This window comes from Vigna radiata, chromosome 8 (assembly GCF_000741045.1).
Source record: "Vigna radiata var. radiata cultivar VC1973A chromosome 8, Vradiata_ver6, whole genome shotgun sequence".
NCBI lineage: Eukaryota > Viridiplantae > Streptophyta > Magnoliopsida > Fabales > Fabaceae > Vigna > Vigna radiata.
Genome location: NC_028358.1, coordinates 9217993 through 9229807, shown reverse-complemented (window position 1 = coordinate 9229807; position 11815 = coordinate 9217993). Strand labels below are relative to the sequence as shown.

General features: G+C 33.2%; 1 protein-coding gene across 3 annotated transcripts; it reads right to left on the bottom strand.

The window, feature by feature from the left end:
* Positions 1-938: 938 nt before the first annotated feature.
* Positions 939-9124, bottom strand: LOC106771953 (nuclear pore complex protein NUP1). 3 transcript variants are annotated; one of them, XM_022784619.1, is made up of 10 exons: positions 8766-9124; positions 7051-7097; positions 6173-6291; positions 5590-5791; positions 5182-5481; positions 5021-5107; positions 4217-4912; positions 3251-3900; positions 1527-3020; positions 939-1418 (listed from the first exon to the last, which is right to left on the bottom strand). In XM_022784619.1, the coding sequence occupies exons 1-10, from the start codon at positions 9040-9042 to the stop codon at positions 1415-1417; spliced, it is 3876 nt and encodes a 1291-aa protein (XP_022640340.1). In that variant the 5' UTR covers positions 9043-9124; the 3' UTR covers positions 939-1414. The 3 variants fall into 3 exon arrangements, with proteins under 3 accessions (XP_022640340.1, XP_014513518.1, XP_022640341.1); XM_014658032.2 differs by having other exon boundaries at positions 939-3020; positions 5602-5791; XM_022784620.1 differs by having other exon boundaries at positions 939-3020; positions 7051-7094.
* Positions 9125-11815: the final 2691 nt, after the last annotated feature.

The following is an 11815-nucleotide window of genomic DNA, read 5'->3' as shown; positions in this document are numbered from 1 at the left end:
TAAACATGGGTAATCTAGTGCATATGTTCTAGTTGAGTTTGATTTATTCACTGGTTCAGTAGTGTAGTTTCCGTTCAGTACATAGCATTGTTGTTAGTATTAGTTTCCTTTAATTAGAATCATAGTTCGAAAATATACACAACTTAGACTAATTATAATAGTAGTAGTCGAGTTGTGTCATACTTTTAATTTGAAATAGACTAATAGTTCACTAGCTTAATTGAGTTGTGTAACTTTTTAGTGCATTTAAATACAGAAACCAAATGGAATAAATTGTATGATTTTTTCTTTATTATTTTTAAAGTTAAATGTTCTGTATGCTTTTAAGTCACGCGAGACCATCATGTTTAAACCATTGTAAGAAAAAATAGTTTATGCTTATAAAAGATAAATTCACTTTAAAGGTTCGATGAAAATGTTACCCAAAAATTTATAATTTTCTTAAAAATATTAATAGTTAATAAAATTAAATGTCATACCAAATTTCTATATCATATTACTATTTATAATATTATTATTAGTCTTCTTCCTCTTCAAGGGAAAATGTTATTACTCAAATGATAAATAATGAACTATATTCAATCGAAAGAGAATTTCATTTAAAATGATTAATTATAAATTAATATCGCACACTCATCATTGATAAAGGAAGTTTCACAAATATTGCTAGGGAATCGAGAAAAATATTAAGAAAAAAATGTCAATAACACAAATAACTTTCCCTTAACTGATATAATCTACATTCTATAATAATTTACAAAAGATGTAATTTATACCTGGTATAAACTGAACATGTATCTTTTCAAAAATAAATAGTAAAAATACCAAAGGTAATAAATTTAGGAACTACACTGTTTAGTTTAAACATAAGTAAAGCAAATAACCATATATAAACTAGAACATCACAGTATTGAATTCCTATTATAAACTCGTCGCGATTAGGAATAGCTGAAAGATATATTTAACTCTTTAAGCACCAAAAATTTGACAAGAAATGCCACATTGATGGAATAGCCCAAAAGAAACCACGACTTCGTTGTCAGTGGACAAACAAAACTTGATGCTCAAATAAATGGAAAAAATAAAAGACCTACTAGCTAGCTAATAATCATTCAAAGCTTACTCACTTGAATTGTAAGTTATTTCAGAACCAGCTAAGCCATAAATTCATGCCTATTTCTGGCTATGATACAAGTAACGAGAATACAGGGATTTTGTGAACATAACTGACCAAATCTTTGATTTAGTACTATGACCTAAAACCATTACAAGTAGAGCACAGATTATGTTCAACCATATCATAGTATTACAAAATTGTGAAAAATTGTCTTGCACCCAACAAGAAGCAAGACAAATGAGATTGACAACATTGCACCTGATTTACTTTCAATAACGTCACTTATCTGGATTCCTCCTACCTGGACAGAAATTCAGAGATCACTTGCCTTAGAGCTTATTAATTTGTAGCATTAATAAAGCCTGCAGCAGCGACAGAAAAAACCATTTTCATCAACAAATAGTCTTACTTCTTCCGCTGCGGCCTATGCTTAACTTTCACATATTTTCGATTAGACTTGTCACCCCCACCAGTGCCCAATGAGAAACTCCCACCAGCATTAAATTCGAGACTTCCAGAAGCTTGAAATGGAGATGGATTCTGGGGGGTGATGTTCTGTTGACTCCCAAACTGGAAAGGAGTAGCCCCTGTTGGAGTTGATGCTCCAAATGCAAAATTTGATTGAAGTGGGGCAGGTTGTTGGCCAAACACAGGAGTTGCAGGTTGATTTGCTGGTGGAGTTGCTTGAACTGTGTCCTCGGCCATACTGTCCTCCATGTTCATCTGATCGTTATTAACAGGAGCTGAACCAAATGAGAATACAGGACTAGAACTTCCAAAAGCAGGCTGGGTGTTGGTAGTAGCTGTAGCAGAAGTGAATGAAAACTGAGGAGTTGATGCAACAGCAGAGGATCCAAACATCATGGGAGAACTGGTAGAAGCAATACTAGGTGTGGATGATCCAAAGGAAAACCCAGGGGTAGATGAAGATGATGAACTAAAAGATGAACCAAAGGAAAACCCAGAGGAAGGTGAAGATGTTGAACTAAATGAAGAGCCAAATAGAGACTTGTTGGGCGGCCAACTTGAAAGCCCAAACACAGTAGAACTTGTGCCACTACTGGAGCTAACAGCATTGGCTTCTGAAGCAGCAGGGGTAATCTGCCCTGAAGTTGTACCCGCTTTGAAAATGTCTGTCGCGGAACTAGAGGAAAACAAAGAACTACCTGAAGCAAAATCTGTGCTCCCAGTCAACCCAAATAATGGGGCTGATGCAGATGAACTAAATGCTACTGACTGACTCTCAGAAGAAGTTGCAAACACACTGGTAAAAGAAGATCCCAGACTACCAGGAATAGACCCACTTGTAGTGCCCATGACAGAACCCAGAGACTGGCTACTTCCAGTAGTCGCTACTGATGAATTAAAGCCAATAATGCCACTCCCTGTGATTCCAACTGCAGCAGCAGAGCTCCCAAAAATGCTGTTCTTGTTTTCTAGTGGTTCTGAGCCAGAAGATGATACAGGTAAACTTGTTGATGGTAAAGGTGTAGATCCAAATTTGAAAACTGAAGTTATGGGAGATAAAGATGACACTTGGGAGGAGGAACTGTTATTAGTCACTGCAACTATGGCAGGAGTGCTACTTGTAGTGCCAGGGCTAGTGGAGGTTACAGTGGCACTACTGCTGCTGTTGCTTGCTGCAAGTGATGAGCTACTAAATATATTTTGATCTGTAAGATTGTTTGTAACAACAGGGGAAAATGGAGAGGGGCTTGAAGCAGCAGATCCAACATTTAGATTTGAACTGTTGCCAAAAGTAAATATATTTGTAGATGATGGCATCAATGCTGAAGAAACAGCTGGTTCAGACGACTTGGCGGTGAAACCAGTGAATATATTATTAGACTTAGCACCAGCATTTTCTAGTTCAAGTTTTGGCATTGAATCAACAGGACTTGAGCTGCAAATGAAAAAGAGATTTAATCAACTGATTGTTGAGGTACTTCACTGAATACAATGTAAATGCCTCCATATATCATTCCAATTTCAACTGAGAAGTGAATCAAGAAAAACATAAATAACAAAAATCCAGGTCAATTTGCAAAATGTAGACACAAGTTCAAATTTCACTCTAACTATGAAAGTAAATTTAAGCCACAATAAAAATATCCTATGTGAGTAAAAGCTAACCTGATCAAGCTTTTTGGCTTTGAGTCAGAAGAAGAGCCAAATTTAAACACAGTAGATTCACCACCAGATGAGGAGAAAGTAAATGGTACTTGGGGAACCTTGTCAACAATTTTGTTGAAGCCAGAATTAACCAAAGGAGCCTCAGTACCTGGCTCTTTTGACGATACATCCTTCTCTAAACCAAATAGTGGACTAGGCTTAGTAGAGTCCTTTGATGGAGCAACAGCAGCTGCCAGCTCAGTTGATGGAACAACTTTATTCCCAAAGTTAAACATGGGAGAATTAGCAACCGATCCATTGGGTGTAGTGGACTTGTTAGAGCCTAAACTTGTGTTAGAAGCTACTGTAGTTGCACCTGTAGTTGGCTTAACAATAGGATCAGAGACAGATGAAGTTATATAGGATGATACATCAACCTTCTCTTCAACAGTAGACCCATCAGCTGTCCTAACGTGAGGTTTACCATCTACAGTAAAAATTTTGGACGGAACCAGCACAGATGAACCCGGGGGCTTCTCCAGTACAGTTGGTTCAATAGAAGAGGCAGTTTTATCAGCCAAAGCAGTGGAGACTGATGTTTCTTTACCCGAAGTAGAGAAAGGAGACACAGCTCCATTAGGACTGGCATCGTCATCCAGCTCCAGGTAATCCTTTACAAGAGATAGAATACAAAAACAGCAGTAAATAATCATGATGACATATTGAATCGCCTTTTTCATTTGAAAAGCCATTCAGTTTAGTTTGTCAAATAAAATATCTAAAGTATATAAGAACACTTCCAGGCAACTGCTTCAATAATCATTATTTGGTTGAAAAAAGAAACAAATGACTATTAACAAGATTAATAGTACCAGCTCTTTCCACTGTGATATAAAAAGTAATTAACATGAAATTGCATTAAATTAACAAATAATTCTAAATAAAATAAAATCATCGCAAAGAAATTAATAGAGCAAAATCACAAACCTCAGGTGCACTCATATGGAATGCCCTCTTTTTCTGTGGAGGATGATACCCTGCTTTTTTTCCAGAGGAATCTCCAGATTTTAAAATAGAAATATCTTGCTTCCTTGGGACTGTAGCATTTGCATCAACCGTAGCATCAGTAGGAGCAACCAGAATTGAAGAACCATTTTCAGTTTCATCTATTTTTGATTTTAACCTTGGAGCACCAGCAGACATATTTTTAAGTGTGTCATCCAATTGATTACCCCTAATGTTATCCAGGAATTTTGATGAATCTACTGTCTCCATACTTCGAAGAGCCTGCCCTCGTAGCATGGATGAAGACAATTTTGTTGGGGATTTTTCTTTAGGAGAAACCAACTTATCAAGCTGCTGAAGTATTTTTGAAGCCATCTCACTAGATTTTGACGGTAAAGGAGGAATGCTGGTACCAGGCATGGTGTCATCTACGGTTTCTGCAGATAATTTTGAATGTGTATGCCTAGCTTCACCCAGCAGATTAGGCTTCTGCATGGAAGATGAGGGTTGTTGAGCAGCATCAGTACCAACTACACTCCTATCTGTAGATAGAGGGTTTCCCAAATGAGATGAGGTCAATCTATTAGAAGATAGAAGATTAGACTTGTGACGGATTCTGCGTATAGGACCAAAAGATCCTATATCATTATCTAATACAGAACTTCTACGTTTTAATAACTGCAAAAAAAAGGAGGGAAAATAAGGAAAAATCCAGTAAAATATCCCCAAGAGATCTTAAACAAATGAACTAAAAACAATAGAACTTGCAATCATACGAATCAGTACCCCTTGCTTAGATCCAGAAAGCATATGATGATCAGTTACATGCTGAGTTGAAGATGATGGCACACCTTCAACAGCAACACTGGTACCCTGTAAGAGAAACCACATAGATTTCAACAGCAGATACATAATGATAAAAAATATCATTCAGTAAAGGGGCAAACCTTGGGTACAGAGCCTGGACGAACTCTTGAATAAGGTGTTCGAGCCATATTATATATTGCTGATCTGCCATGAGATCTTGGAGTCACAAAACCATTTTCATGAACCCTGGTCAGGGTAGTAGCCCTTGGCACAATTGACATAATAGGGGATTTTTGAGCAAAATTTTGACTTCTCAGTAAAGTAGGATCCTCCCGGGCAGAACTTTGCAGGCCTAACATTAATGGTGATAACTTTGAAGACCTGCTACCCATGTAAGCCTTGGCAAGCTCAGCAGGGGAAGCAACATCATCAACAGAAACCTGTAGACATAATATATGAAGACAGATGAAACAAAACAGGTAATTAATAATTTTACTATTACAATGAAATATATGTATGAAAGATAGGTATGAAGCAAATGATCGTACAGTTGAAGTAACCTTCGCAACAAATGGGGTTGAAACAAGATCCATCACATTTTCTACTGCTGGAGTTTTGGGATATTCTTCCCTTTGTCCACGAGGTAAAATTGGATCTGACGGAATCACTTCTGTGCTCTTCCTTTCTTCCTCAACAGAAGAACCAACAGTTCTTGAACGCATGAGTTCAGTCAAATGCTCTATCTCTGATCTGTGGAATAATACAATTTTATTACATTCAAACTTGTCATAAACGGAATGTTGTGATACTACAAAATGAAACAAATTTGCAATGGGCAACAGAAGATGCAAGTTTCAAAACAAGAAGAACTTCATAAATTCAATAAATTATGCAGAATGTGCAAATTACACAAACAGCCACCAATCACTACACATACTATGAATGAAGTGGGCTCAACTACATAATCAAGGGGCAACATTTCTGTTAAGAACCAAAGGATCGTACCACCAATCCACATCATAAAGATACAACTAAGTTATATGTTGGAAGGAAGCTACCAGACACAGACCGATCAACCCAACACCAGAATCAGCGGAGCTACAGGCAGTCATGCAAGTCATAGAAAAATACCTGGTGAAAGTTTTTTGCTTCAGCAGTTTCTCAAGTTCAGTTAATCCATCTCCATCAGAACTTTGGATAATAGTTTCACCAACTACTCCTTTTTGCTTGCCTGAGTATTCATTTCCAACCTATTCCTCAAACAGAAAAACAAAATGATAATCACAACAACAATAATAGAAACTAATATCAATAAACCTGACATAAAAGACAAGAATCAAAATATTAGTAGCAATAATAGCAACTTGGGTATTTTAAGTTGCCTAAGTCCCACATCAAGTAGTATGAGATGCTCATGGAGCATGTAAGAGTTTGCTAATCCCACCTAAGTAGCTAGCTTTTCAGGGTAGCTTCCCCAAGTGCATGGGTACTGCTTAACAATTAATATTAGAGCTAATTGTTGATGTCTCGGAAAGTGCTGCTAAGTTAGGTGTCATTCAGTGAAAGTCCTCTAGATTTTGGCTCTTTGGGGCAGTGCTATGATATGAAGTTTGGTAGGCACCCCAATTCATTTAGCGAACAAGAAGCAGAGTTATTCGACCAAATCAATTGAACATGTTTTGAATTTCAAGTGAAAACTATCCATCTTGGCATATTATACATTCAAAATTATTCCTTTGAAAAAGAGACAAAATAATCATCGAAGAGTCTGCAATGTCAATAATGATTTGTCAACAAAAATAAAATATTTAGTGTATCAACTATCAAGAGAAAAAAGTAAAGCTTCACTATTACACAATCTTCATAACTGGGTAATTTTATGCTGTAATTTAATAATGAAATAGCAAACGTATTGCTAGCAGCACAATAGAAATGCATGCTCAACACCCAAAATACTATTCATAAGGAGAAGCGAACACAAATAAGATATGTAAAGCATGCCTACTTACAGTGAGAGCTGTTTCCTGGTGATGCTCCCTCAATTCCTGTACTACTTCTGTGCCAAAATATATATATATACCATAAATAAAAAACGGAATCATATTTCTCACTCAAATATCAGAGAACAGCAAACAAAATGAAAAGGAAATTAAAAAAACGAAAATTCAAATAAAATTTACAAGTAGCAAGTTACATGGGCATTGATTCGCATAATGAAATATAGGAAAAGCAGAAAGCCCAGAGAAAAATTTCATAGCATTGGTTCCCATTTCTCATTACACTTTCCTACTCTCAACTTTTTTGCAGCATGTTTGTTTGTGTAGAAAGATGATGAGATGAAAGAAAATGATCGAATAAGATGCTTTAGAAAACCAGAAATAAATGGAATGTGTAAATTCCAATGGGTCCCATAATCAAAACTTTCAATATTACATAGCACAGGAATGCATGGAAAGCCTTATTCATACATACATACGTGTATATATATACACACACACACTCTGTTGAACCAGCTGCATTTCTCATTGTATATTTATATATGGATCCAACCCCTTCCCTGCACAATTTAACATTACATCACCCATCCCGTCCCCTTTGTCTCTTGTGCAGACAGAACACCAACCCCCTCTCTGTCCTTTGCAGAAAGGTTTACCAGTTCTATTAATTTATTTATTATAATAAAAATAATAAAATTTAAATAATACTAAATATTAAATATAATATATAACATTCAAAAAGATAACCATTATTCATAGTTAATGACAAAAATAATATTGATAATAAAATGATAAATGTTAATATCACAAATATATTAACAATAAAATTATTATTAATAATAATAACTTATTTTATCTTTCTTCTTTCGTTTCTTTCAAATCAAACACATGCACACACCTTTACATTCTCATTCATTTCCTCTCTCTTTCCATTCTATTTGACTTCAATTTCTCACACATTTTTCCTCTTTCCTTTTCTCTTCCCCTCCCTCAGATTTCTTTCTTCCCAAGCAAGCAAAGGCTTTAATAGCACAAATTATACCACACTACTTAGATTCTTATAGAGAGTGTTTACAAACTAATTACACGTTACAGATGATTGAAACCACTGATAGAATCTACAACTCTACAACCAACCCAAAGCCAAGCCAAATTGGTTCAGGAATGCAGAATCCAGTTCCCAAACCCCCACATGCACTTGTCTCTAGAAAGTAACCACTTCCTGTAAATTCAAAAAAACAAAAATCCCAACCTTGTGCTCCATCCCAACATTCTAAGTGAAGAGAGTTTCATTCGTTTCCATATGTTACACACACCCAGTTTCATTCTATCCTCTCACCTGCATTCTCAAAACACCAAACCCAATTTAAAACCCGCATCTCCATCACATTAAATTACAGCACCCTCTGATCATATAACACAAGTTTTTGTAATTTAGTAACAGAATACACGGTATCACACAACATACGCAAAATTCTCATGCTTTTAGACAATTAAGATTCCATGAACTAAAACTCAATTATGTACACACAATAACAGTGATAATAATTATCCAAATCCCGCCTTAAATGCTTTAAAAATTTAATACATTGACATTATTAATTGTCAGCACTAACAAGGCTGAAAAAGATTATATTATCGTGAAATAAAAAAAAAAACATGCAAAAGAAAAACCTAAATCATAAATTATCAATTTAAATTAATTGATAATGTGTTCAGAGAGAAACCTTGTGGTGTTGGTGGTCTTGCCGCTGGTCCTGGTGGTGCTGGAAGGCGTTTAAGGAAAAGCGAGCCGAAGAGTTTGTGAGCGCTGGAAGCGATTAGTCTCTGCGCCGGATCGACTAGCTTTGAGAACCAACCGTTGTTTCGGTTAGGGTTTCGCAGTGCTGTCGGTGGACGATCATACGGAGTCGTCTGAGTTTTGCGGAAGGGTCTTTTACGGAACTTGCCAAACCCCCCGTCGCCGCCTCCTTCATAAGGGTTCTCTTCATGAGCCGGCGCCATGAGAGAGAAAGAGGGAGCTTTGAATTCTGAGAGAGAAGAAGTTAAGAGAGAGCAAAATTAGGGTTTTAATCGCAGAGATAGAAAGAGAGGAGAGAGAAAATAATAAAAATTAAGTAAAGTAAAATAGAAAAATAAATAAATAATTGTAAAAGGAAAATGAAACAGGTAACGGATATCCGATGAGAACGGAAGCGAATCTCTCACTACTTTTGTATTATTATTTTGTCTAAATCCCAAAAATTATATTTTACATAAAATGATATTTTACATAAGAACCCGAGTTAATTTTTTTTATTATGGTAGTATTCAATAAAAATTTAACTTATACTGTGTTCTGTTATGATCTACATTAAATAATGTTTCCTCTGACTCATTAGTAGCTTATTGTAAGTGATAAGGTAGTTCTTTTTATCCCAGATAAATGTTTACATACTGTTTTCATCGTAAATAATTTTTTTCAACTTTGATGTTTACAGACTTTTTATTTATTTTAGTAAGTTGTTTATTGATATTTTTTAAATAACAAATCTTTTGAAAAATAATTATGTCAATGACAAAATGTGATAATACACATAATTCCTTACAATTATTCTGTTTAAAACAAAAAGTTTTAGAAATAGTAGTTTGTGAAGATTTGCATTATAATTTCTTTATGATTTTTTTATTTGTCAATAATAATAAAAAAATAAAAATTAAGTATTACAAGGATTTTTTGATTCATGATTTTTTTTCTTATTTAGAATTTTGTGTTTTTGATATTGAAATGAGATTTAACAGAGGAGAAAATAGAGTCGTCAAGCCTCTGAAAATATACAAAATAATTCTGTTTAAACTTTTACAAATTAAAAGGGAAATTTTCTACATAAAATCTAATTTTTAATGTAAAATTAAAATTTAATCGTTCCAACACGTGCATAACTTTCTTCTGGGTTATCCAATTGTTTCATCATGTTCTTGATTCATTTATTTTTACTTTAAATGTAAATTTTGGAGATATGTGAAAAATGTAATTCATTTCAAAACACCAATTGAATTGTAGAGGATAGTTTTCACCTTTATTACTTGTTTAATGGATAACCTTCTTCATATTTATCTAATCGAATTGATTATTATTTTTTTTATATTTTTTGTTTAATGATTTTTAATTTGAATATAAAAATATATTTTTTGGAGTTTTGTTTCGGAGAGACCAAATAAATTGCATAAGTGCTGATTTCTAATTTTGAGTGTTTTAAATTTTTAACTTGTGGAATTATTGATAATTGAACTTAAAAGAAAATATTGAATGAAAGGCAAATCCCTAATAATTTACTGTAATCAACAAAGAAAAAAACATATAAAGTGTCAATTTTGGTATTAAGTAGAAACTTGCAGGAAATTTTGAATTTTTTTTTTCTAATGTGTTGTATTATGAAGATTATTTGATCTTTTTAATAAGCAAGATTAAGAAAGATAAAAAGAAAGTTCTTCTTTACTATGTGAAGTGCATGATCAAATAGATAAAGGAGATAGCATAATTATCATTTGGTACTAATACAATAACACGCACACATGTCAATTACAATCAAATGACACTATTTTTTTTCTTCAAAACTACCTTTTTCTTTTAAAAACTATTTAAAATGATGGGATTCACCGTATCATTTCAATGTCAACAATAAATTATCCTGTCAAAGAATGATTTTTTATTATCATTTGAGGTTTTAGTTAGTGGGTCTACACATTAAGGAGATTGTGTCATGCATTTCACATCTAACAAGTGGAGTAGAAACTAAACCTGCATTTCTTAACCTTTTTCAAAAAAATATCATGGAGATTATTGAGCTCACATATGGATGTTGTGCAACAAATGGAATTGAACTAACAAGGCTTTGAATTGTTGACTCATACTCAAAAGACATAATTAGTACTAAAGTAAACTTGATTGTCTAAGAGAGTTACCTATAAAAAGTTTTCCAATGTAACATCATTTATTAATGTACTTGGCTTTGGTTGAATGTGTCTTACATCTTGATTCTCCTTATATCACTTCGATTTATGGTGACTGAGGTCATCTCAACTTCATATAATACAATCATAAATATAATTAAGAAACTTCCAAGAATATCATTTTATAAGTGATATCTATCTTGATTCTTTTGTTTATTTTTATTTCACCTTGTTAATTATATTATTTAGAATTGTGATTGCATGTTTCAAAAGACAATTGTGGTTCTAATATAAACATTTCTAAACCGTATAAACAACCATTCTAATGTAGACTAATTTATACGGAATATAGAATTAAGAAGATTCAAATTAATCTAAAAAATAATATTTTATCTATATTTTTTATCATTTTTATTTATTTAAATTATAAGAAAATCTACAATCTCATTAAGTGTTTGAAGAAAGATTTATAAAAGAATTTCTTAATAGCTAAAAAGATTTCAATGAACTAATTCACCCTTTTTTAATTATTATTTTAGTATTATCATTTAACAACTTTTAATATTTACATATTGTTGACAAAACTATCTTTCTTCTATTAAAATTATTATCTTTTATTTATTTTAATATTATCTATTTTTTCATTATAAACAAAGAAGGCAAAAAAAAACATAAGAAATGTTTAGTTTGATAACTCAGTTTGAAAATATTATTAAATATTTAAATTTTAGATTTTAGATTTTTATTTTAAATTAATGCACACAAAGAAATATGACAAATAAAAAACCAATAATTGAGTAAAAAAAATAAAATTAGAAAAATAAATTTTATATTGATTCACTCC

Bases quoted from the DNA above. Each gene is read 5' to 3' on its own strand.
- LOC106771953 (XM_022784619.1), bottom strand. From the start codon at position 9,042: ATGGCGCCGGCTCATGAAGAGAACCCTTATGAAGGAGGCGGCGACGGG. The intron at 5,792-6,172 runs GTATTTTTCTAT...ATTATTCCACAG, and splicing joins AAGCAAAAAACTTTCACCAG to ATCAGAGATAGAGCATTTGA. The intron at 4,913-5,020 runs GTACTGATTCGT...TTTTTTTTGCAG, and splicing joins TTTCTGGATCTAAGCAAGGG to TTATTAAAACGTAGAAGTTC.